Source organism: Pogona vitticeps, chromosome 2 (assembly GCF_051106095.1).
Source record: "Pogona vitticeps strain Pit_001003342236 chromosome 2, PviZW2.1, whole genome shotgun sequence".
In the NCBI taxonomy this organism is placed as follows: domain Eukaryota; kingdom Metazoa; phylum Chordata; class Lepidosauria; order Squamata; family Agamidae; genus Pogona; species Pogona vitticeps.
The window spans coordinates 8,828,593-8,855,786 of record NC_135784.1 but is presented as its reverse complement, the minus strand read 5'-3'; the positions used below and the strand labels follow the sequence as shown (position 1 = coordinate 8,855,786).

Below are 27,194 nucleotides of genomic sequence, written 5' to 3'. Positions count from 1 at the left end.
CGCTCTCTCCTTGACCGGAAGCGGAAGCTGGGCGCCTGCTGGCCTCTCTCTCCCTCCCACCTCTATGGTTTTTCTCCCCCTTCTCCCGCTGGAGGACCCGGAAGGAGGTGCGCCGAGGTCGGTAGAGGTGTGTGTGTGTGTGTGTTTTTGTGGGTCGGTGGGGGCGATTTTCAAAGAAACGAACATTGGGGGGGAAAGGCAAAGCCAATCGCCCCCCCCCGCGGTTGCTCCGCCTGGAAGGAAAGAAGGACCCTCGTTTCAACCCCCCCCTTTTATTCCTCTTCTTCATAGGGGGACGATTTCTTCAGGGGAGGAGGGAGGGAGGGAGGGAGACGGTTATGATCCCACGGGTGGGGGAGAACAAGGAAACACTCCTGTCCCCCCCCCCTTGCATGTGTGTGAGTGTGTGTGTGTTCAGGGAATAGTCCTCAGGTTTTTTTAAAGGGAAGGAGACTTGCCCCATTTCTCTCCCTCCAACGCTGTTCTTCCTCTGACTCGCCGGGTGACCTTCTCCCCCCCCCCCCGTCCTCCGCCCACGTTTGCCATGGGGCCTTTGGGGTGGGAGGGGGGCATCCAGGAGGAGGAGATGCCCCGCCCCTCATGGGGAGGAGCCTCAGGGTAGGCGGGGCATCTGTCTCTCGCGCGCCCGCCTCTTCTCCCTCCCCCGCCGGGGGGGGGTGTTTCCTTCTCTCTTTGGAGGGAGGCTGGGGAGCCCCTCCCATCACAGCCCCCCTCCCTCTATGTCTCTGGGTTTGTGGATGGGTGTCTGTGTGGGGGGGGGGGGCTGTCAGGGTTGGCCTGGGGCTTTCCTGCGAGGACCTCCCCCCTCCCCCAACAGTGGGTGGGGGTGAAATAGATGGGGAAGAGAGAAAGGGAGGGGCTCTCCTCCCCCTTTTCTGTCCTCCCCCTCCTTCTCCCCCTTTGGCCAAAGGTTGGGACAAGGACTTGATGGGGGGAGGGTGACCAGAAATGACTTTTGGGGGGGGGAAAGGGAAGAGACAGATCCGGACCCCCTCCCCCTAGCCTTGGGAAGTCCTTCCCGGATGCTGCTGTGCTGCGTGGTTCCCTCCATGGGGTGGGGGGGGCAGACGGGGGTCCACAAGTTCCCTCCAGTTTGGCTCATCCGGCCGTGGCTTCTCACTCTCATCTTTTCTGGTGGCCGGTTTGAGGTGTCCCCCCCCCCAAAAAAATACCGTTTTTTAAAAGTTAAGTTTTGTTCCCTGTTTCAGCCATTTGTATTGCTTCTAATGTGCCCTTTGCCCTCTTTGTGGGGTAAAGGTGGGTCTAATTAGCACTAAGACAAGCCCCCTATGAATCTCTGGAATCCACACATTCATTACTTCATACCCGTTACGTTCCTCTTCAACCCAGGCAAGGGCTCTCAGAGCGGCCGGTTCCCCCGTCCCAACCAGGAGTGTTTGGGGGACGGAGGGCAGGAAAGCCTCTCTGCACATCCTGGAAAGGGGTGGAGGATTAAACGCATGTCATCTTTTCTCCTTCCCGCGTCCAGTGTCCTTTGAGGAGGTGACGCGCCGTATTGCCCCCAACTCAGAGGCTGGGATCTTCTGGATCAAAACTAGAGATGTCTGTGCGGGGAACTCCTGCTGGAGATTTCTCGTATCAAAGTATCTCCAGGTAAGGATCCCATTGCCTCTTGGGCCGAGACTGTGAAGGAATGATGGTCGGTTGCTCCGCAGGGAAAGGAGGAGGACCCCAGTTTCAACCCCTCCTTTTTTCTCTTCCTTGGGGCCTTGCTTGGGAGGGATGGGAGAAGGGGGAAGCGGTCCTAACTGTGCCTCCCCGAAGCTCACCGCCTCCTCCTCCTTTGGCCCAGAGGTTGGGACAGTGACTTGATGGGGTGGCGGGAGGAAAGGGGATTTTGGGGAAAGGTGGGGAGGGGTCCGAGGCGGAACTCCTCCCCCTGGCCTTGGGAAGTCCTTTGCTCTATCCCCCCCCCCCGTGCTTAGAGACCCCCTTTTCCTTTTTTGCTTTTCTTCCTTCCTTCGGGGGGTGGTGGTGGTGGTGGTTTCCAAATGGAAGGAGAGGCGGTGACTTCGCCTCTTCCCCCCCTTTATTCTCTCGCCCCGCCGTTTTCCCTGCCCCCTCCCTCTTTTCTTCCTCCTCCAGACCAACTCTCTGGGTGACTCCACACACACATACCAAGGGATTTGCCCCACGCTTCACCTTGGGGCCTTTTGGATTCACTTTTTTTGGGGGGGGGGAACATGAGGTCCATCCTTGTTTAAAAAGTTACGTTTTGTTTCCTTTTTTGCCGTTTGTTTTGCTTCTAATACCCTGTTTGCCCTCTTACTGGGGCAAGTGTTGGTCTTGGGAGGGATAGGGACACTCTTTCTTGAAAACTCCTTAGAACAGTAGCACTAAAACAAGCCCTGGATAAATCTCTGAAATCAACACATTCCTTCCTTCATACCCATGACCTACCTGTTCAATCCAGGCAAGGGCTCTCGGAGCCGGCCAGTTCCCCCGTCCCAGCCGGGAGTGATTGGGGGACGGAGGGCAGGAGAGTCTCTCTGCATGTCGGGAAAGAAGTGGAGGATAAACGTATGTCGTCTTTTCTCCTTCCCGCTTCCAGTGTACCTTGATGAGGTGACCCCATATTGCCCCCAACTCAGAGTGTGGGATCTCCTGGATCAAGACTAGAGATCTTTCTACGAGGACCACCTGCTGGAGATTTCTGAGATTAAGATCTCTCCAGGTAAGGATCCTGTTGCCTCTTCAGGCTTAGACTGGGAAGGATGATGTGGTTGCCCCACCGAGATGACTCAGTCAACGGAAGTGCCCTGAGCGTCTGTGTCGGGAGCTCAAAGCTCCTGTGCCACAGTCAAAAATGTGACCCTACATTTAAGGAAGCCTTTTGTTCTGCTGCTGCACACGACTGGAGAGTTGGGATCCAGTGCAGGTTTTGGGTCTAACTTTATTTTTAAAGCATCAATTGTCTAGTACGTAAACAATACAGTAGCCATTCTCATAACTTACTCCCTCCTCCCACCCCACTCTCTGTCCCATTGCTGACGTGGGATATAAGAACTTTGAAACATGTTCACATGTCAACCTGGCTCACGACGCCCGCAAATGCAAGAGCCTCAGAGGCTGAGATTAGCTTTGCTACTCATCATTATCTATGAAAGTTTCTCCTTCCTCAATAAATACATTAATGTTGTTCTGTCCATCTAACACATGGCTTAGAAAAGGCTTGTAAACCAAATTTTCCTGATGTCCTCTCTCTCTCTTTCACACACACACACACACACACACACACACACACACACATACACACACATGCTGTGTTGTATATAATGACATTTCCAAGAATTGAACTGTGGATCCCCTCACCCGCTCCCCCTTTGAACCTTTTCTTGCTGGCCATCTCTGTGGGTCTGTGCACATACAGAGGTCCCTTGAAGCATATCTCGTCTGTGTGTGTGTGTGTGTGCGCACGCGCGCTTGCGCACTTCCCTTTGCCTTGCGGGGCTTCTCTCCCTTTCAAGCAACTGGGGTGCAGGCGCTCCTCTTTCCCTCCCTCTCACCTCTTAGTGTTAAGTAAAAAAGGGGGGAAGGCCTGGGGGGTCACTGTGCCTGTGCAGTGGGGAGGGGCGATGGGGGGGCTCATTTGGAAGCCATTTTCTTAAGGAGAGGGAAAGGCTCCTCTGGGCAACGGAGGTGCCTGAGGTGGTTCTCTTCCCTCTGGAGGGGGGATCTCTCAGGTTTTCTCTCTAGGTGCAGTCAAGGAGGGCTTTTTCTGCCTTTTTCAAGGCTTTAGGGCAGGTAGAAGTTCAATAGGATGGGCCGTCCCCTTCCTCCAGGTCTCCACATTGACCACAAAAACTCTTTCTGCATCAATTCAGCTGAGCAGAAACGCCCTTCCTTTTCAACTCCCCCTCGCCAATCTCTCTCTGGTCCTTTGCTTTTTTTCCTTTTCTTGTCTCCTTTTCTCCTCCTCTTCCCCTCTTTCCATTGCTCTTAATCATTGTTCCAGGAATGGATGTCAGGCTGATGGGGCGATAATTATTTGAGTCTCTTTTTTTCCAAGGAAATCTTTGGGTCCATTACAAATATCTTGACACCCCCTCCTAAATTCAGGTTTGGAACATTCCCGTTCTACTTGGCAAAACTACATGTCTTCCTTCTGGAATTGGAATTGTATTTTGTCCGTATGTGTTTGCTTCTGGATTTTACACTTGTATTCTCAGATAAACGGATACATACCGTATTATCTGTAAAAATAGGCACAGGCTCAGTTACATTAACATTTAAATCTTGAAGTAAACGGTTTGATCCACATTAGTTCTTCAGTTAACTCATGAAAAGAACACATTCCTGCTTCTGTGTCACTAGTGGAAATTCCTGTTTGTTTCCTGGACGTCCACATCACACAAGCCTCCCCCAGATAGACTGCTAAACCTGAAATTGCCTTTCTCTCTGCAGGATCAGTTGCCCAGTCAGCATCTGCAGATGCTTTTAATTCAAGACTGCTTCCAACCTTTAGTTTCAGCTTGTGATCCACAGTGCCCTTTAAATACCTTAATAACCTTTTCCCTCCATTCCAATGGTTGACTTGTGGCTTCACACACTTCTGACTTAAGATGTTAACACAGGCAGTGATATCAGGTCTTGTCCATACTGATAAATACAACAAAGACCCTATCACTGATTGATACAAGGGAATGTTTTCAAAATCTCCTGAATCATTATCTTTATAGAACTCTGTCACCATAGGAGTAGAAACTTTGCTCCAGACATGTTACATTACTTAAGCGAGTTCTCTATTTTATCTTTTTGACTTAGAACAAAATGCTCTCATTCAGCCTTGCTCAGATGAACCCCTAGGTAATTTTGAATTTCTCCTAAATAGAGTGGTGCCTCGCTTAACGAGCACCCCGTTTAACGATGAATCTGCATACCGATGCGGATTTTGCGATCGCTTTTGCGATCGCATTACGATGTTGACTATGGGGGAAAATCGCTTTGCGATTTTTCCCCATAGCCCAATTTTCCCCCAGCTCAGCGGTGGGAGCTTTGAAGCCCCGCTACTCAGCTGGGGGAAAATCCCAGCGGTGGCCTCAGAAGGACACTTCCGAAGCCACCGCCTGCATTCCCCTTCAGAAGGGGCATTTCCCCCCAGCTCAGCGGGAGCCCCGCCGCTCAGCTGGGGGAAAATGTCGGCGGTGGCCTCGGAAGGACCCCGGAGCCACCGCGGACATTTGCCATCTGAGCTCTCAAAGGGCCCCCCTCCGACATTGGAGAAAGCCCTTTGAGAGCTCAGAAGGCTCTCAGCAGCGGCAGGGGCAGGGTAGGGGGGTCCCAAAGGCTTCCAGACCTTTGCCTGGAAGCATTCGGGACAACCTCCCACCCTGCAGCCGCTGCCACTTGAAGCCGCCCCGCGCCGCCTACCCCACCCGTTCTCAGACTTCCAGGCGTCTGAGCACGGCTGAGGTAGGCGGCGCGGGGTGGCTGCCGGCGGCGGGGACAGGGTAGGGATGTCCCGAACGCTTCCAGGCCTTTGCCTGGAAGCCTTTGGGGCACCCCCCCACCCTGCAACTGCCGCTTGAAGCCGCCCCGCGCCGCCTACCCCAGCCATTCTCAGACTTCCAGGCATCTGAGCATGGCTGGGGTAGGCGGCGTGGGGCAGCTGCCGGTGGTGGGGATAGGGTAGGGGTGTCCCAAAGGCTTCCAAGCAAAGGCCTGGAAGCCTTCGGGACAACCCCCACCCTTCAGCCGCCAACGCTGCCGCTTGAAGCCGCCCCGCGCCGCCTACCCCACCCGTTCTCGGACTTCCAGGTGTCCGAGCACGGCTGGGGTAGGCGGTGCGGGGCGGCTGCCGGCGGCAGGGACAGGTAGGTGTGTCCTGAAGGCTTGGAAGCCTTCGGGACACCCCCCACCCTGCAGCTGCTGCCGCCGCTTGAGCGCGCCGCCCAGCTGGGGGGAAAGGCCGGCAGGTGCTTGGGAAAGAGAGTGGAGGAGGTCCCCGCACTCCTTCCCGAGAGCCCGCCGCCCAGCTGATAAGCGGTTCCAAAATGGCCGCCCGTTTCGCACCTCGCTTACCGAGGCACCGAAAATGGCAGCCCTATGGAGGATCTTCGCTGAACAGTGATGTTTTGCCCCATAGGAACGAATTAAACAGGGTTTAATACATTCCTATGGGTTTTTTTGTTCCGTTCAGCGATGTTTCCGTATAGCGATATTAATCCTGGAACGGATTAACATCGCTATGCGGGGCACCACTGTACGTCATTTTAAAGTGTTTGAAAACCGCTCAATGCGTTCCAGTGGGCTGAAAACTCACTATCCAGTGAAGATCCTCCATAGGGGCGGCCATTTTCCATGCCTGTGCAGGGAGGAATCTGTCCCTAAGCACAGCGGGGGGCCATTTTCTTCAGCTGGTGGCCATTTTTAAACCCGATGATCAGCTGTTTGCTGATTGTCATAAAGCGAAAACCGGTTCCCGAAGCAGGGAACCGGTCATCGCAAAGCGGAAAAACCCCATTCAAACCATCGTTTTGTGATTGCAAAAACCTCACCGTCAAGCAGATTCGTTGTTAAACGGGGTAATTGTAAAGCGGGTCACAACTGTATTTAACATCCTTATTAGTACCCTGTTTGATCTTCCATGCACAAGTGCATATGGGACATCCTCTATAGCAGAGCTCCAAATCCTGCTGCAGCTGAGAAATTTTTGGCTAGATTCCCATCATGTAACATTGAATCCATCATTGTTTGCAACGTGCCCCCATGTCTCTCTGCCACCCCATTTTCACTAGGATTCATGGGATTTGTAAACCTGTGAAACATTCCTTTCTTCCTTAACCACGCCCTAAACTCATTTGAGATAAACTCACCACCCCAACCAGACTTTAGAGACCCTAATTTTTGGTTAAATCTTTTCTCAAATACAGTGGTGCCTCGCATAGCGATCGCTCCGTTGAGCGACGAAATCGCTTAGCGATGCATTTTTGTGATCGCAAAAGCGATCGCTTTGCGATGTTCCCTATGGGGTATTTTCGCTTTCTGATGATCGCAGGGAAGCGATCATCGCAAAGCCCCTATTTTTGCACAGCTGATCAGTGGTTTCAAAATATCCGCAGGGGAAAAAACATGGCCGCCCGCTGTTTTTTGGGATGGATTCCTCTCTTTGGAGGCACCAAAAATGGTGGCACTTTGGAGGATCTTCGCTCAACATTGAGTTTTAAGCTCATAGATTAATCGCGTTTTAATTCGTTTTTATCGGCTTTTTTATTTCGCTTTGCAATGAAATCGCTTAGCAGCATTTTTTTTGAACGAATTAACGAGGCACCACTGTAGTTCAGCTCAGTCTCTAAACACTTTAAGAACTTCACTTTTGTGTTTGAGAATATGCACAAAGTTGTACCTGGAATAGTAGTGAACTAAAACAAGTAACCACCTATTCTGACCTTTTGTGGGAGATAAAGAGCGTACCAAATCAGCATGAACCAGCTGAATAGGTATTTTAGATGCTACTTGAAGATACAGATTTACTGTAGGAGAGGTTTTAGACTTACTCCTCTTGCAGACACTACAATCAAGATATGTCTGACAAGATATATTGGTGCCAGGTCAAAACTTTCCTGTTCCAGAAGGCTTTTAATTGAAATAATATCAGCGGTGGGTCCTGATGGCAATTTTTAGAGTATATATTTTAATTGTATTTTAATTGTTTTGTCTTTTTATTGTATTTTATATGTTGTAAGCCCCCCAGAGACCTTCGGGTTGTGTGGGCGGCATATAAATTAAATAAATAAATAAGATTTGGGGCACAAATCAGACACGCATGGGCAAGTTTTGTTAAATATCCCGAAACTCGCATGGCCTAGTCTTCTATGTAATAAATGTATGCATTTGTTATGCTAAGGTTTGTTATAGACAGTTTGTATAGACTTCCTTTCAGTCATTACATATAAGCTGTTTTCCAACTTTCCTGTTGTAAGAGTTCTATTACCTTGCTGTAGATACTATTAACCACTAGAAAAAAATTATCTGGTAACCTGTTTTATCCAATCTTGCAACACTCAACAAATTGTTGTGTATTGCAGGTACACGCAACAAAGAGTTATGCCAAGACTTTTCACCAAAACTTTCCCTTGACCTGCAACATTGGTTATTTGTCCGTCTGCCAGACTTGCGTTTGATCTGTCACACGTCTCTAACATTTGTTTGCTCAAAAATGATCAGAGGTTCCACTGTCTAAGACCCAGACATCCAGACTCTGATTCTCAGCTTGTACAACAGATGCTTTTGAACTCAGTCCCGCTTTCTTCTTCTTAGACAGAAGGAATGGTGCAGTTCCTCTTTAAGTGTAAACCTCTAGTGAATTGTGAACCATTTGTCTAGCTGTCCGCCCATTCGTCTCTGCATTGATTTCCTAACAGATTAGGGCCTCAGTATCTAGCGCAACACCTCCTCCCACCTAGATCCGCCCGAATCATTCTAGTCAAGAGTGGCCGCTGAGGGGCCTGACACCGAGGGAGGCCTGGAGAGCAAGAACAAGAAACTGGGCCTTCTCGGCAGTGGCCCCTTGCCTCTGGAACAGTCTGCCCTCAGAAATTGGTCTGGCTCCCTCACTGGGTGTCTTTAAGGGCAAACTCAAGACCTGGCTCTTTAGGCAGGCCTTCCCTCCCGTCATCACTTAATTTATTTCTTCCCTTCTTGAATTATATTAATGCTGATTATTTATTGTACAGTGGAGTCTCGACTTACGAACGGCTCCACTTACATACTTTTCTACTTCCGTACTCCTCTGGCCACAAGATTTCCAATCGACGTAGCCGGAGAATCGACCTACGGACCAAAGAGGAAAAAAAACCAAGCGGGAGAGGCGGGGAAAGCGGGAAATGTGAACTGCTTTCAGTTGACTGTTGGCCAGGGAAGAGAGTAGTCTGCTTCCTTGCTCGTCCCGGCGGCTAGAGAGAGTCTTCAGCGAGTTAGTCTTGGCTGTTGCTCCCTGGTACTGGGCTGTATTTTTATTTTTTGGATTTTTTTTAAATTTTTTTTATTTTTGACTGTCTTTTTTTAAGAAGAGACGCTGCCTGTCCTGGGTGAGTACTACTGTATTCTGTACTGTACATTTACTGGGTTTTTTTGCAGCTTGGTGGGGGGGGTTAGGGCTAGGTGGGGGGGTTACACTATGTTTCTATGCTCTGATGATGGGTCTCGCAGTGTAGATTTAAAATGTGAAGACTCTAATATTAAATTAAAATTAAATGTGAAGATTAGACTATACAGTAATTTTTAAATGTAAAATTTACTGTATTTATTTTTGCATTCTGTGCTTTCTAGGGTTTGTGTATGAGACTTCTCTTTTGTTTTAAAATGTGTGGGTTTCAAATGTACTGTACAGAAATTTTTCTGTGACCGTGGATGGCATGGTATAAAATGGTTTTCCCCCCTTTAAATCAGAAAATTTTCTGTGAGGGTCTGCGCTGGATGGCACGCATTGTCGTTTAGTCGTTTAGTCGTGTCCGACTCTTCATGACCCCATGGACCAGAGCACGCCAGGCCCTCCTATCTTCCACTGCCTCCCGGAGTTGTGTCAAATTCATGTTGGTAGCTTCACAGACACTGTCCAGCCATCTCATCCTCGGTCGTCCCCTTCTCCTCTTGCAGTCACACTTTCCTAACATCAAGTTTTTTTCCAAGGAGTCTTTTCTTCTCATGAGATGGCCAAACCTTCAGGATCTGTCCTTCCAGTGAGCACTCAGGGTTGATTTCCTTCAGAATTGATAGGTTTGTTCTCCTTGCAGTCCAGGGGACTCTCAAGAGCCTCCTCCAACACCACAATGGCATGCACTGTACAGAAAAATGGGGTTTTAATGCTTGCTGATTTTTGAAGCAAGCGAAATGCAGTTTAAGACTCCAAAATTGTATTTTTTCCCTTTAAATCAGAATATTTTCTGTGAGGGTCTGTGCTGAGTGGCATGCTGTAAAATGGGCCTGTGGTGGTTGTAGATGCAGGCAGTTGGGCCTTCCTTCCTTCCTTCCTTCCTTCCTTCCTTCCTTCCTTCCTTCCTTCCTCCCTCCCTCCCTCCCTCCCCCTCTCCCTCCCCCTCTCCCTCCCTCCCTCCCTCCCCCATTGTGCCCTCGCTCCTTTCCTGCCTTTGGCTTGGCTTGGCTTGGCTTGGCTGAAAAAGAGCTTTAAAATGCATTTCAGAATCATGTCTGTCTTTGTGCTGAAGAATTCTGTGGGACAAGAATGCTGGCTTTCAAACAGAGTTAAAGTGCATTTCAGAGTCATGTCTCAATGTTTAAACATGCTTTAAAATGGCTTGGTTGGAAAAAAAATATTTTAAAAGTGCTTTTAAAACATTTTGTGCAAAAATGGACATGATAGAGGACAAAAATGGGAGGGACCTAACAGAAGCAGAAGTTATCAAGAAGAGGTGGCAAAAATACACAGAAGAATTATATCAGAAAGATTTAAATATCCCGGACAACCCAGACAATGTAGTTGCTGACCTTGAGCCAGACATCCTGGAGAGTGAAGTCAAGTGGGCCTTAGAAAGCCTGGCTAACAACAAGGACAGTGGAGGTGATGGCATTCCAGTTGAAGTATTTAAAATCTTAAAAGGTGACGCTGTTAAGGTGCTACATTCAATATGCCAGCAAGTTTGGAAAACCCAACAGTGGCCAGAGGACTGGAAAAGATCAGTCTACATCCCAATACCAAAGAAGGGCAGTGCCAAAGAATGCTCCAACTACCGTACAATTGCACTCATTTCACACGCTAGCAAGGTTATGCTCAAAATCTTCCAAGGTAGGCTTCAGCAGTATGTGGACTGAGAACTTCCAGAAGTGGAAGCTCGATTTCGAAGGGGCAAAGGAACTAGAGACCAAATTGCTAACTTGCGCTGGATTATGGAGAAAGCCAGAGAGTTCCAGAAAAACATCTACTTCTACTTTATCAAGTACGCAAAAGCCTTTGACTGTGTGGACCACAACAAACTATGGCAAGTCTTTAAAGAAATTGGAGTGCCTGACCACATTATCTATCTCCTGAGAAACCTATATGTGGGACAGGAAGCAACAGTTAGACCTGGATACGGAAACACTGAGTGGTTCAGAATTTGCAAAGGACTACGACAAGCTTATTTAACTTGTATGCAGAATACATAATGCGAAAAGTTGGACTGGATGAATCCCAAGCCGAAATTAAGACTGCAGGAAGAAATATCAATAACCTCCAATATGCAGATGATACCATTCTGAGGGAAGAAAGTGAGGAGGAATTAAAGAACCTCTTAATAAGGATGAAGGAGGAGAGTGCAAAAAATGGTCTGAAGCTCAACATCAAAAAAACTAAGATCATGGCCACTGGTCCCATCACCTCCTGGCAAATAGAAGGGGAAGATATGGAGGCAGTGACAGATTTTACCTTCTTGTGCTCCATGATGACTGCAGATGGTGATAGCAGCCATGAAATTAAAAGACGCCTGCTTCTTGGGAGTAATGTGGTGACAAGCCTTGACAGCATCTTAAAAAGCAGAGACATCACCTTGACAACAAAGGTCAGTGATGTATGGAAGTGAGAGCTGGACCATAAAGAAAGCTGACTGCCGAAGAATTGATGCTTTTGAATTGTGGTGCTGGAGGAGGCTCTTGAGAGTCCCCTGGACTGCAAGGAGAACAAACCTGATGTTGGGAAAGTGTGAAGGCAAGAGGAGAAGAGGATGACAGAGGATGAGATGGTTGGACAGTGTCATCGAAGCTACACACATGAATTTGAGCCAGATAGTGGAAGACAGGAGGGCCTGGTGTGCTCTGGTCCATGGAGTCACGAAAAGTCGGACACGACTAAATGACTAAACAACAAAAAACAGAACTTGTGTACTGTGACAAACCCAGACCTACTGGGATCTGCCACACAGTTACACTAAGCTGCCACCAACCATTCCCTTTAAAAAGTCACACAGACCAGGGATGGATTTTTAAACAAATAAAAGAATAAGGTTTATTTAAATACACACACAGGAAAATAAAACAATCAGGTGAATAGGATAAAGTAACGTGGCTTATTCTCACTCATACAAGCATACAGTTTGGTTCACCCAGAACCCTTAACTTAAAGCACAGACCCTGAACCTATCAGTTCTGGCTAACCAACAGACACCTGAACCTATCAGGTTGGTACTCTGACACACAGAAGTACCCTGTCTGACACACAGACTCCCACAACAGCTTCTTCTTCCCAGCTGCTGCTGCGTCACAACCCAGTGTCTCTCAGTGTCTGTCTCAGCATCTCCCTCTCACCACACAGGCATCACATATTTATACAGTACAGCCCCTCCTCCTGATGTCCCGCCTTCCACTCCCCATAGGATGGAACTTTCCCTCCAAACCCATGACAGACAGGTAACATCAGTGCTGTATATGTAACACCTCCCCTCTTTATAAGTTGTTTTGTAGGGGGAAAGCTAAGGTGCTTTTCACCAAAAAACAACCTGTATAAAATATACAACAACATTTATACATACCATATTATACTTACATATACTTACACTCTAAGTTAACCATAGCACATAGGCATTTAAACATTTACCATATACATTACATCAATTTACCTTTATTCATACAAACCAATTCAAAACCAGGTACATTTAACTTTTTGTCATCATTATATACACATAGTCCATGTTCTTTCGCCGTCTTCATTCTTCAGGTCTTCTTGATAAGGCGTCAGTAACACAGTTCACTGACCCTCTGACCACCTTCACTTCAAAGTCATAGTCCTGTAGGTTTAAAGCCCACCTCATAAGTTTGCTATTGTGGGTTTTCATTGTCTTTAACCATTGCAATGGTGAATGGTCAGTACACAGAATAAACTGTCTTCCCCAGATGTAAGGCTTGGCCTTCTGGATCGCGTAGACTATGGCCAAACACTCCTTCTCCACGGTTGCCAAATGTCTCTCACCTTTCTGAAGTTTCCTACTCAGGTAGGACACTGGATGCTGGTCACCATTCTCATCCTCCTGGCACAGAACTGCTCCTACCCCGCTGTTAGACGCATCGGTGTAGATGATGAACTCCCGGTCGAAGTCTGGAGCACGCAGGACTGGATAGTTGATTAACGCCTCCTTCAACCTCTGGAACGCCGCCTCACAGTCGCTGGTCCACGGGATGCGGTCATCAGCCTTCTTCCTCGTCAGATCGGTCAGCGGAGCCGCAATCTCGCTAAACCTCGGGATGAACTTTCTGTAGTAGCTCACCAACCCAAGAAATGATTTGACCTTTTTCTTGGTGTTGGGTCTAGGCCAATCACGAACAGCTTCTATTTTGGCCTCCAGGGGTTTTATCATTCCTCCCCCTACCATGTGACCCAAGTATTTTATTTCTGGGCTACCCAGCTGACACTTGCTGGCCTTTACTGTTAGCCCTGCTGCACTTAACCTCTGCAGCACTAACTCCAGGTGTATCAGGTGATCTTCCCAGGTATTACTGAAGATCCCTATGTCGTCAATGTAGGCCACTGTAAAGTCACTGAGCCCTGCCAAAGTCTGGTCCATCAGCCTTTGGAATGTGGCTGGTGCATTTCTGAGACCAAAGCTCAGGACTCGAAACTCATAGAGACCAAAAGGGCTGCAAAAGGCAGTCTTTTCTTGATCCCTGGGATCAATTCTTAATTGCCAATATCCCTTTACCAGGTCCAATGATGAGATGAACCGACAACCCCCTATGGTTTCAATCAGGTTGTCTAGCCTGGGCATTGGGTAGGCATCAGGAGTGGTTACACGGTTTAATTTCCTGTAATCAACACAAAACCTAATGCTCCCATCAGGCTTGTCCACAAGGACTATCGGAGAGGACCAAGGACTAGAAGAGGGGACGATTATGTTCTCCCTCAGCATCTCGTCCAGCTCCTTCCGCACCTTGTCCCTATAGGGTCCCGTTACTCGGTATGGGGATACTGCCTGCGGGGGTGCATCCCCTGTGTGGATCCGATGCATCACTCCCTTCACTATCCCCGGCTTGTTGGAAAACACCTGTTGATATTTACTAAGCAGCATTTTTAGTTCTTGCTGCTGGTCTTGGGTGAGTGCAGGACTGATCTTTACCTCCTCTGGGTTGTATTTTACTTCCCCTCTACCCTCCCAGAAGGGCAATTCAGCTTCCTCACTCTCAGCTGCTTTTATCGCGAATAAAACCCTCTGTTCCCCTCTGTAGTAGGGTTTTAGGGCATTCACATGAACCACCCTCCTTGCTTGGTTCTCCTCCTGCTCTATAAGGTAGTTCAGGTCTGACATCTTGGAAATGACCCTATATGGTCCTGCCCATTTGAGCTGCAGTTTATTCTCTCTGCAGGGCCTAAGCCAAAGCACTTCCTCCCCTGGGTCAAAGTGCCTCTCTCTAGCTTTGTGGTCATACCAAGTTTTCTGTCTGACCTTCTGAGCTTGCAGGTTTTCTGCTGCCAGCTCTAGATTTCTCTTTAGGTCATTCATCAAGGTGTCTATGTATGTCACAACGTCTTGTGGGTCATCCTGGGTGATCTGCTCCCAATTTTGTTTGATCAAATCAAGGGGCCCTTTCACCCCTAAGTGTGCAGCAAACATGTCAGAGTGACCCCTTTGTAAGATCATGGGGCGATACTTTTCAGGTACCACTAGCTGACTCCTGATCCCATCTCCCCCTTTTGAGATATTCCTCAGGGTTTCTCTATATAAAATCCCCTTTTTCTCCAGAAATCTCTCTGGGGTTTCAGGTGTTAGCTGGGCGTCAGTCACCTGTTCAAAACACTTCTGGAGAGTGGCGTCTGCCTTTTGCTCTTGTCCAAATCTGCTGTCTGTGGTTAAGGTTTCCACCACAGCTTCTGAACTCCCCTCTGCTTCCGTCTCTGGCTCATCATTACCCCCCTGAACTGTCTCTGTGGTGGCTTGTGAGCGTGTAATCACTAGCACCCTTTTCACATGTTCAGCCAGGTCATTTCCCACGAGCACGGCTGCTGGCAGAGTAGATGAAATCGCTAGCCGCCAAACTCCCCTCCAGCCTTGAAAGTTGACAGGCACCTCTGCTACTGGCAGAGAGATTACCTGCCCCTCAATCCCTGCCACCTTCATGCTCTCATTTGGGATTATAAACTCCCTAGGGATGATATCTGGATGGCACAGGGTTACCTGGGAACAAGTGTCCCGCAGCCCCCTATACTGACGGTCAAGTATTCCTACGTCCACCCCGGCTGTTTCAAACAATTGAGAATCTGTTTTCACCAGCAAGCAGCGTTTTACCTCTATAAGAGGACCATTTTCCTCAGCCTGATCAGCAGAGGCAGCTGTCCCAGACTGAGTAGTCATGGCAACAGGCTCCCTCTGTGACACTGAGCCTTGCTCTTTCTGGACACAGAACACAGCTTTTGGCTTGGTCCCACTAGACTCCTGAGGTACCATTCCTTGTAGCTGCTTTAATTTCTCACAATCTGAGATTAGATGACCCTTTCCCTGACAGAAATAGCATTTTCTGGTGTATTTTGATTCTCTCTCATCTTGTTTTGGTTTTCCCTCCAAAACCTGAGGTCTTGGTTTCATGTCTGAGGGCTTCCCTTCACCATGGGCCCCTCCCCCTTGCTGGCTTTTCCCTGGTCCCTGAGAGTACTTGCTGTAGGTTTCTTTGGGTTTACCCACAGATTTCCCCTCACCCAAGGGCTTTCTTATTTGGGAAATAAAATCTGCGATTTCTGCGGCTGCTGCCACAGATTTCGGTTTCCTTTCCCTCACCTGGAATTTCAATTCCCCATGCAGGACTGAATAGAACTGTTCCAGGGCTATCAAGTCTTTAAGCTGCTCATAGGTCTCTATTCCCTCCTGCGATAGCCATTTCTCAAGCAGCCTCACCAATTGGGCCCCCACTTGGGTAAAAGTCTGTTCTGGTTTTTTAGTGAGGGACCTGAATCTTTGTCTCAGCTGCTCTGCATTTATCCCATGTCTGGCAAACACCAGTTTTTTAAACTCTGCAAAATCTTTCATCAGTTCCTCAGGCATCTCGGCATAAACCTCAGCCAGGCTACCACTGATTAAAGACCGCATGATGGTCATCTTCTCAGTTTCCCTCACTGAGAAGTCCACAAACGCTCTTTCCACTAAGGAAAAGAACACCTCAGGACAATCTCCCTTGTGGTACACAGGGAATTTCTTCAGGTCAGCTTTAGACAGTTGGCCTCCCTCAGAATCCCTATTATTATTATTGTTCTGATTCATCAGTTCCAATTTTTTTAATTCAAACGCCATTTTCTCTCTCTGCAATTCCAATTCAATTCTCTGTATTTCAAATTGCCGCTGTTTCTCTCTTTCCCTTTCCTCCATTTTTTCTCTCTCTAATCTTTCCTCCATTTCCCTCACCCTCAGTTCATGCTGTTGGGCTAGGATCAATTTTCTGAGTTCTGGGTTCTGCTCTCCTGTGCTGTCACCCTGCACTGAGCCAAATTCATCCTCAGAACCTTGGTCAATCTGGGGGTCTTTCACTTCACTCATGTCTGCCACTTGGCTTCGAGTCAAGGGCATAATCCCCCCTCAGAACAGGCTGCTTTAAAAGTCAAGCCTCAAAATAAAACGACCACTTTTTTCCTTTTTGCCTCAGAACCAGCTCTCCCTAGAGATTGCTGCTGTTCTTCAGCACTAAAGTTGCAACAGTATCGAGTCAGAGCCTACCCCCCTCTGCTGGGCCTCTCAGCTGGCAAGCTAGCTCGCTGTTGCTACGCAGTTTTGCCTCAGCGTTTTCCCGCCAAAACTAGGCTGCCTCAGAGCACCTTAATCTAAGTCTCCCCAGTTGGCACGTTCTTCTACTAGCGCACCTCCCCGTGAGGTACACCTAGAAGATTACCTACGCGCCTCAGACTGTCCCTGACTAGACCCCCCTTGCTCTGGGCACACTTGCCAAGGCTTTGCTGGACCACTGGACAACTGGACCAGTCGTATCCCACACGCTGGACACCAATCAATGTGACAAACCCAGACCTACTGGGATCTGCCACACAGTTACACTAAGCTGCCACCAACCATTCCCTTTAAAAAGTCACACAGACCAGGGATGGATTTTTAAACAAATAAAAGAATAAGGTTTATTTAAATACACACACAGGAAAATAAAACAATCAGGTGAATAGGATAAAGTAACGTGGCTTATTCTCACTCATACAAGCATACAGTTTGGTTCACCCAGAACCCTTAACTTAAAGCACAGACCCTGAACCTATCAGTTCTGGCTAACCAACAGACACCTGAACCTATCAGGTTGGTACTCTGACACACAGAAGTACCCTGTCTGACACACAGACTCCCACAACAGCTTCTTCTTCCCAGCTGCTGCTGCGTCACAACCCAGTGTCTCTCAGTGTCTGTCTCAGCATCTCCCTCTCACCACACAGGCATCACATATTTATACAGTACAGCCCCTCCTCCTGATGTCCCGCCTTCCACTCCCCATAGGATGGAACTTTCCCTCCAAACCCATGACAGACAGGTAACATCAGTGCTGTATATGTAACATGTACTTCAGCTCAAATCCTGGAATTTGCCTCATGAATATTCTCTGCTCTAAGTCTGCATTTAAATTGGGAGAAGAGGTATCCATATGATGTACCTCACATTTTCGTGACACAGCTAGTCTGAAACTAGTCTGAAAGTTTCACTTTTGAAACTTGAATAAAACTACTTTTGGCCATATCCAGGTATCACTCCCCCCATTTTAAATTCTGACAATCGAAACAATGCTGAATTTAAATCTGCTTCTCCTTGTATAGCCATTCCTGGGCTTGGAGATGAACGAAAAGCAACAGACAAAGGCAAAGATCTAGATAGAACACATACAAATAATCCCTGAATAATACAAAACGTATCGTAGGGTGGAGAAATCCAGCTTCCATGAAGTTATCCAAGACCAATCCCATGAACCTGAATTCAACTCTTTTATCCCTATTCTCGCGATTCCTGTCAATCAAGTCTGCTCACACATCATTGACCGAATACTACTCCTTTGGAGGCATCCTGGTACATACAACCTTTTTGATTTATATTAGGCACACAGGCCACCATGATGCAGCAGCATCCTCTCAGTGGCTAACCTCTGTTGCAAAAACATGTTCTTGATGGAAACTACTTCAGCCTGTAATTTTGCTTGTCTTTCCGTAGTGACATTCTCCAAGAGATCTGTGGCTCCTGAAGTGTTCTATACAGATTCTGCCAAGGCGTGACTGTTTTTGTACATTCTGCTGCCTCTACTGCTGGACAAAAGGCTCCTTCCTACTTTAGTCTCTGTGGACCATTTCCAGGCCTCCAGACAAGACCCTCTTGGTGACCCGTGTGGCTCAAGTAGAAGAACTTGGATCTTATTGAATACCTTCTTCAAGAAGGGCCCTTCGGGCAGCATAATCTGCTCAAGGTTGTCTGTCGTGAAGACAGATGCCTCATCTGTGGGTAGAATGCCCTTCAGAAACCAAAGGGTTTTTGATCTGTTCACTTCCCTTCTAGCTCTGCAGTTCTAGTATTCTAGTAACTCTATACCTATTTCCCCGGCCATCTCTGCTTCCTATCCTGTTTTCAGAAATGCATCATGATTCTCTACCCATAAGAACATCTCATAAATTCTACATCCCGTCCCTTTCATGGACCTGTCCTTTCTCTTCTCCCACTGAAGGATAATCTCTGCAGACTTTGTCAGTTCCCTGCATTGAGCACTCACTACTCTTTACCCATTCTCGAATCCAATAATTGAGCTGCATCTCATTTATCCACATTAACTGTTCCTTTTCTAACACTGTCCTTCCCCCCCCCCATATTAATTTTTGCTAACCAACCCTTTAGTTCAAATATTTGTTTTCTCTTTAATAAATTTGAGAAAATCCTTTCTAATTTTCTGGAAAATTCACGAAAGTCATAGGGAGGATTAAAAAAAAGAATTAAAAAATTGATCTTCGGTACAGTTTTCATTTTAGACGAGACAATTCAACCAAATTGTGAAGGTTGGTCTTCCTATAATCACTTAAATTATTTTTAATATCTAATTTCAAGTTTTCAAAATTTTGTTTTTTAAAATCTTTTAATTTTAGTAACATTTAGTAACATTTATTCCTCCTTTTCATAGTAACTGTATTTTTCCTCATTCTAATAAAACAACGTCATCTCAAATTTATTCCCGTTTATTTTGTCCTTTCCCCGCTGATTAGAACTGCTGCTGATCATCACCTTAAGAGGCATCTAGAACAGAGTTTCCCAACCGTTTTTGAGTCATGATCCGCTTGTATAATTGCTACGCAATCTACAGTGGGGTCTTGACTTGAGAACTTAATCCGTATTGGAAGGCGGTTCTCAAGTCAAAAAGTTTGCAGGTCAAATCTGCATTTCCCATAGGAATGCATTGAGAACCATTTGATCCGTATCTGCTCTTTTCCGTCCATAGAAACTAATGGGAAGCTGCTATTCTGCCTTCGACCACTAGAGGGGCACTGTTAGGTTCCCCGAACCTACTGGTTCTGGGGGATTTCAACGTGCACGCGGGGGCGGAGACCTCTGGTCCAGCTCTTGAGTTCCTGGAGACCATGGCCTTCTTGAACATGTCCCAACATGTCAACGGCCCCACTCACGTGGGGGGTCATACACTTGACCTGGTTTTCTCTACCAATGGGAGTGAGAGTGGTCCGATGGTGACTGACCTTGAGTCGGTACCCTTGTCATGGTCGGATCACCACCTAATAAAGTGTACCATTAAAATGGCTCTTCCCCCCCCTGCAGGGAGCAGGGATCTATTGTGATGGTCCACCCTCGAAGGCTACTGGATCCGGTTGGATTCCAGGATGCCATGAGAGGTGTTACGGCTGACCTGGCTGGCGCTCCTGTCGAGGCTCAGGTGGATGGCTGGTTTGCTGCCGCGACTAGGGCTGTTGACATGATCGCACCTAAACACCCTCTCTGCTGCAGAGACCGCCCGGCACCCTGGTTTAATCGGGACCTCAGGGCGAGGAAGCGGGTCAGGAGACGGCTAGAGCGCAAATGGAGAAAGGTCCCGACGGATTTTAACAGGATAGCTGTCAGGGTCGCTACTAACCTTTATCTTGCTAAGGTAAAGGCTGCTAGTAGATCATACCTTGCTAACCGGATAAGCGAGGCGTCCAACCAGCAGGCAGAGTTATTCCGTATAGTACGCGACCTCTCCGGAATTGGTCCGGGCGATGGGCCTCCCCCTAGTTTTTCGCCGGACCAATTTGCAGCATTTTTAAAATCAAAAGTGGAGGCCATCCGCCGGGACCTCTCTCCTTTTTTGAGCACAGTGAGTCGAGCTGAGATGTCCAGCGCTCCGTCTTGCCCGGTGATCTTGGACACCTTTCAGCCTGTTACGCCTGACACTGTCTCCAGGGCGCTTGACCGCTGTCGTGCCACCACCTCCTCTTTGGACTCTTGCCCGGCCTGGCTAATCAAAGCAGCCAGGCCGCTAACAACGGAGTGGGCCACGGCTATAATAAATGGGTCTCTCCTTGAGGGCAGATTTCCATCTGCCCTGAAGGACACACTCATTAGGCCCATCAGGAAGAAACCTAGTTTGACGGCGGACGAAATTGGCAACTACAGGCCCGTCGCCAATGTTTCTTTCCTTAGCAAGGTAGTCGAGAGGGTGGTGGCCGACCAGCTTCAGGCGCTCCTGGATGAAACAGATGCCCTGGATCCATTCCAGTCGGGCTTCAGGCCGCGCCACGGCACAGAAACGGCTTTGGTCGCCCTGTGTGATGACCTATTGAGGGAGGCTGATAAGGGCAAAGTGTCCCTGTTGGTCCTCCTCGACATCTCAGCGGCCTTTGATACCATTGACCACGGTATCCTCCTGGGGAGGCTCTCCGAGTTGGGAATAGGTGGCCTGGCATTGTCCTGGCTCTGTTCCTTCTTGGAGGACCGCCCCCAGAGAGTTCAGCTTGGGGAGAGAGTCTCGGCCCCGTGGAGCCTCAATTGTGGGGTTCCACAGGGGTCGATTATCTCCCCAATGCTATTTAACATCTATATGAGGCCGCTGGGTGGGGTCATCAGGGGGTGTGGTGCTTCGTGTCACCAGTATGCGGACGACACGCAGCTCTACATCTCCTTTTTGCCAACTGCAGGAGAAGCCGTCCTGTGCCTTCAGCGCTGCCTGGGGACTATACTGGAATGGATGCAGGAGAACGGGCTTAGGCTGAACCCGGACAAGACAGAAGTACTGAGGGTGGGCCCTGAGGGTGGGCCCTGAGGGTGGGCCCTGAGGGTGGGGTGGGCCCTCCCACAGTTGGGCCCTCCCACAGTTGGGGCCTCCCACAGTTGGGGATTTGGGAAACTCCCTCTCTTTTGGGGGGGTGACTCTCCCTGCAAAGGATGGGGTACGCAGCTTGGGATCCATCTGGACCCGGTGCTCTCCATGGAGTCACAGGTGGTGTCGGTGGTCCGCACTGCCTTTTTTCATCTCAGGCAGATAGCCCAGCTGCGGCCCTACCTGGAAGTGGGGGCACTCACCATCTTAGTACACGCGCTCGTAATCTCAAGATTAGACCACTGTAATGCGCTCTACGTGGGGCTTCCTTTGAGGTTGCTGCAGAAATTACAGGTGGTGCAGAATGCGGCGGCCAGATTACTCAGTGGAGTGAAAAAATTTCAACATATTTCGCCCACTCTGGCCGCATTGCATTGGCTGCCCGTCAGGTTCCGCATCGACTTCAAAGTGTTAACGCTTACGTATAAAGCCCTAAATGGTTTAGGGCCTCGATACCTGGCGGAACGCGTACTCCCACCAAGTTCTACCCGGGTCACACGGGCGAGCCAGGAGGTGAGGCTGAGGAGCTTAACACCGAGGGAGGCCCGAAAAGAGAAAACAAGAAATAGGGCCTTCTCGGCGGTGGCTCCTCGCCTTTGGAATAATTTACCTCCTGGTATTCGCGGAGCTCCCTCGCTGGGCACCTTGAAGAATCTATTAAAGACTTGGATGTTTCGGCAGGCCTTCTCACCAGATTACTTTTGATTTTCTTTTCTCCTTTATTGTTTCCTTACTTTTAATTGTTTTGTAATTATGCTGTTTTATCTTATTGTATTTTATCTCTGTTGTTGGCCGCCTAGAGTAGTCCACAGCAACTAGATAGGCGGGATATAAATAAATAAATAAATAAATAAATAAATAAATAAATAAATAAATAAATAAATAAATAAATAAATAAATAAATAAATAAATAAATAAATAAATAAATAAATAAATAAATAAAATTTTGTTTCTTTTTTTCTTAGGTCAAGAAAGGTTCAGGGAAGGCAGGGAAAATACAGTCCAAGCAGTACCAGGCAGTCTGAAGACTGCCTCCCAATCCACTCTCTAAACGCTGGGAGGAGTGAGGAAGCAGACAGGCACCCTCTTCACTGGCCAACAGTTAACGGAAAGTTCACATTTTGCACTTTCCCTACCTCCCACGTGGGTTTTTTTTAGTTCTTAACTCAAATCTAAGTATGTAAGTCAAGTCAATATTTTCCTATGAGAGTGGTTCTTAAGTCAAAATGTTCTTAACTCAAGTTGTTCTTAAGTCAAGACCCCACTGTACAATTTTCATTAAAAAGCATTTTAATGCGATAACGACATCACATCAAAATAGACTTTTCAGAATAGAATTTGATGCTAATAATTAAGGGAGGGATGCAAATCGGCCTCTACCAAATTAAAATTGAGCGGGAAATAAAGTTAATATACTTTGCGTTTGAGGTACTTTTTTGTGTGTGGCAATGTTCCTTCCTTCATGACTCCTTTCCCTGAAAGGTTCCTCAGTGAAGTGCCACTCCCACCTCAAAGTCAAAGGAACGCCCACAGGTCCAGCCACAAACACACCCTGGTTCTCCTTCCTCACCTTTTTGCCTGTTTTTCCTTCCTCATCTGTTACTCAGATGGAGTACTAATGAATTTCTACTTAGCCCTGCAGATTTCTAAAGTGGTTGTTTCTCTTCTTTTTCTAATCTACCAGACGATCAACAGGAGAAAAAGAATCATCCAGCAACGCCAGGAGCATCCTCAGCAGAAACACATGAACAAGGAAAAAATCAGAGAATTGAAAATCCAACTGGGCAGGAATGGATGTCACATGAAAGAACTCACGCAGGGCAAAAACCAAATACATGCATGTCACCTCAGTAGACATCAAATAACTTATACAGAGGAGAATCTGTATCCATGCATGGAATGTGGAAAGAGCTTCAGTCAGAGCAGTAACCTCAGAAGACATCAAAGATCTCACACTGGGGAGAAACCATATAAATGCATGGAATGTGGAAAGAGCTTCAGTCGCAGCACTTACCTGAGTTCCCATCAAAGAACTCACACTGGGGAGAAACCATATACATGCATGGAATGTGGAAAGAGCTTCAGTCAGAGCAGTACCCTGAGTTCACATCACATAACTCACACTGGGGAGAAACCATATACATGCATGGAATGTGGAAAGAGCTTCAGTCAGAACAGTACCCTGAGTTCACATCAAAGATCTCACACTAGGGAGAAACCATATACATGCATGGAATGTGGAAAGAGCTTCCGTCACAGCAGTTCCCTGAGTTCACATTACAGAACTCACACTGGGGCAAAACCATATAAATGCATGCAATGTGGAAAGAGCTTCAGTCAGAGCAGTGCCCTGAGTTCACATCAAAGAACTCACACTGGGGAGAAACCATATACATGCATGGAATGTGGAAAGAGCTTCAGTCATAGCAGTACCCTGAGTTCACACCAAAGAACTCACACAGGGGAAAAACCACATAAATGCATGCAATGTGGAAAGAGCTTCAGTCACAGCAGTCACCTGAGTTTACATCAAAGAACTCACACTGGGGAAAAACCATATAAATGCATGCAATGTGAAAAGAGCTTCAATCACAGTGGTCACCTGAGTTCACATCAAAGAACTCACACTGGGGAGAAACCACATAAATGCATGGAATGTGGAAAGAGCTTTAGCCAAACCAGTATCCTGAGTAGACATCTACGAACTCACACTGGGGAGAAACCATATACATGCATCGAATGTGGAAAGAGCTTCAGTCAGAGCAGTGCCCTTAGCTCACATAAATCTACTCACACTGGGGAGAAACCATATAAATGCATGGAATGTGGAAAGAGCTTCAGTCACAGCAGTACCCTGAGTTCACATCAAAGAACTCACACTGGGGAGAAACCATATACATGCATCGAATGTGGAAAGAGCTTCAGTCGTAGCAGTGCCCTTAGCTCACATAAAAAAAACTCACACTGGGGAGAAACCATATACATGCATGAAATGTGGAAAGAGTTTCACTCAGAGCAGTGCCCTGAGTTCACATCAAAGAACTCACACCGGGGAGAAACCCTATAAATGCATGGAATGTAGAAAGAGCTTCAGTCATAGCAGTAGCCTTAGGTCTCATCTAAAAATTTACACTGAGGAGAAAGCATTGAAATACACAGAATGTAAACAGAGCCTCATTAGGAGCAATTATCTTTCTTCATATCAATACATTGAATGTGGAAAGCCTGAATTAGACCAATAGCCTTAGTCATCATTGTCGCGATGACCTCTACCTGAAGAGATAAGGATCATGGGTCAGGGAGTCACTGTGGGTGCAACCTACCACCTTTAGTGCCTGCAGTAAGTGCTTTAAGCCTCAGAGGTGTGTAGTAAAAGCCCCATGGACAAGCCCAACTTTAAAAGAAAACTTTGCTTACTCTCAAAGCAATAAACGAATGAGTGCTTCTTTGGCCAGACAACACCCTGAGCGAGTAGGACCTCTCAATATTACAGTAACAATGAGTGCCCTTCTCAGATCCTCACTAGATTTAGGTGTAATCCTGCTGTTCAAGAGACCAGTCCTCTATTGAATAATTATTGTTGTATTTATTAAGAAAATAAAATGATTTCATTAGAATATAGTTGTAGCCTTAATGGCGTAAGCAGGAGGCATATCCATTTGTTACAATGATTAAAATAAGTCTACTATTTCTAAGTAAAATAACAACTAGAACCTAAGTTATCATCTTTGCTCTCACTTCATGTTAGCATCTAGGGAAGCTGGGTGATTTCCCCCCTGTTCTCTTTCAAAACGCAAACCTCTCACATTCCACAACATCCACCATCAATCTCACATCCAGGAACAACCATTTTTCTACATATCTCTGGACCACCTTCTTTATGACGCTTCCAAGCTGTTAAATAATTAAGTCCAAGTGAGTTTAACATGGTTCACCATCTACATTTCACATGAGAAGATCAAAGCCCAGGTGGCTTATCTTTATGCTCTGTTTCATCTTCTCTGGGCCTCTTTAGCCTTGCTTCCTTATCTTCATGCCAGGCAAAGCAACTCTGCACAACAATCCCATGAGAACATTTCATTGCTTTTAAATTCATCTTACACAGAACCTAACAGACTACATCTTTGTATGACGACAAGTTCCATTTTCCTATTTCCTCACACTCATCAAAGAACAAAGAATGGGGCAGAAAGTATAGAAGTTCATGCAATGTGGATTGAGCTTCAGTTGGAGAGATAACCTTAGTTGTGTGCATTATTTAAAAAGAATTATCCTTATGTGATGCAGATTTTTTTATCCTAAAAATAACACTGCTTTTTAAAAGGTGCTTCAGAGGTGCATTAAAATTTAAATGTTTTAGAAAAATCACAGCTGGGGATATAGTTTACATTGCAACCCCTTGTTTTGGTACAAAAGCTACTGATAAGTTAAGAACGCATAAGTAGCTCGTTCAGTTTTGTGTTATCCATTGGAAAGAATAGACAGGAAAATGCTGACGTAATATGAAACCGAGAGAAAAGAGAAAAAACAAGTGAATATTGAAGTCTGTTTTTGATGTATTTAATTTATAACGGTAATTAACAAAGGGATGTGGAGAATAATAATATATTGTACAATGGAAGCTTTTACAGAATTTGTGTAAAATGAAAAAAAAGATGGATGTTTTGAGGCAAACTGATGAAAGATGAGCAAGTAGCAGAGACAAAAGGTGTCAATTGTTTTAGAAGACTTTGCCCTCGTAAATAATAGTAGTAATTGAGTTTTGAAGAGGCAACCAATGAATATGCTGTATTTTTTTTTATCAACAACTAGACATTTCTGTGATAATGAGATTTGTTCAAACTTTGAGTTTTTCAAGCTCTGATCTCTTCAGGCCCTGGACTTCATTGGGTCAGGGTTGACTCAATCCTTTGATTTTCAACATCTCAGCTTCTCAGAGGTTGGCAAGCCCAAGCCTCGGGAAGAGGCTGTTTTGCCGACAGATGAAGAACAAACACTGTTATTAGAAAGGAATGGAGAACCACACAGGACTTGTTTTTATGGGGTACAACAAAACACAATGGAACTGATGCAGGGTGAAATTCCTTAGAAAAGAGGAAAGATAACCGTGTGGCAGTGACAGCCAGCAATGGATTTTACATACGGCTGGGTGAGAAGAACATGTTCTGTGTGTTAATAACCCGCTTAGAACCAAATAATGCTTTTGACTTTGTATACATTTATTTTTAAAGTTTAAATACTTTTGCATGTCTCTCATTGAAAATGATAAGGTTTTTTTGCTTTTTATCATTGTATTCTTAGAAACTTCAAAGTGTTCAGAAGATGTATTATCTGTCTTTCTAGGTTATGAGCTCTGGTGTTTTAATGTGCTTGTATTTTTGATTCAAACATGTCTTAAAATTTGCCTAAAACCTAAGTTTAAACACCCGCATCTTTTTCCAAGGTGCAAGGATGTATTTTAAGTAAGACTACAGTTTTTGCATAACTAGAGGACTTATGGCTTTGAAGATCTGTACCTACAGTTTTTTTCCTCACAGATGTAAGACTTCCTCTCATTTTTTTTGATTTGGTATATTTAAGTATGGAACCTAGAAATGATGTCAATAAAAGAAGTTGTGCAGAATTAACACGTTTTGGAATTGCCTGGAATCATTACAACAATGAAAAGACTTCTTATGAGATACCCAGATGAGCTTCAAACACCTTGTCACTGATTGTCTTTGTGAGGGAGAAGGTCAGGATGAACTCTTCCCGACTGGAGTGCCGTCCTTTCTTGAGGAGAGGATGGAGAAGCTCATAAAGCCAGAGAAAGAACATGTGATCTATCAGAGAAGCAACAGCTCTGTGGGGTGAATGGGATGAGAGATATCAGATGAGAACGATCACAGAGAAAACCAGGAAGATAGAGATAGGTC

At 46.6% G+C, this 27,194-nt stretch overlaps 1 protein-coding gene across 1 annotated transcript; it reads left to right on the top strand.

The window, feature by feature from the left end:
- The first annotated feature begins 70 nt into the window (after positions 1-70).
- Positions 71-26,906, top strand: LOC140703880 (uncharacterized). The gene is made up of 3 exons (XM_078387951.1): positions 71-117; positions 1,511-1,635; positions 22,964-26,906. The coding sequence occupies exon 3, from the start codon at positions 23,024-23,026 to the stop codon at positions 24,344-24,346; it is 1,323 nt and encodes a 440-aa protein (XP_078244077.1). The 5' UTR covers positions 71-117; positions 1,511-1,635; positions 22,964-23,023; the 3' UTR covers positions 24,347-26,906.
- The last annotated feature ends 288 nt before the right edge of the window (positions 26,907-27,194 follow it).

Excerpts from the sequence above, each read along its gene's own strand:
- LOC140703880 (XM_078387951.1), top strand. The coding sequence starts at position 23,024 with ATGAACAAGGAAAAAATCAGAGAATTGAAAATCCAACTGGGCAGGAAT.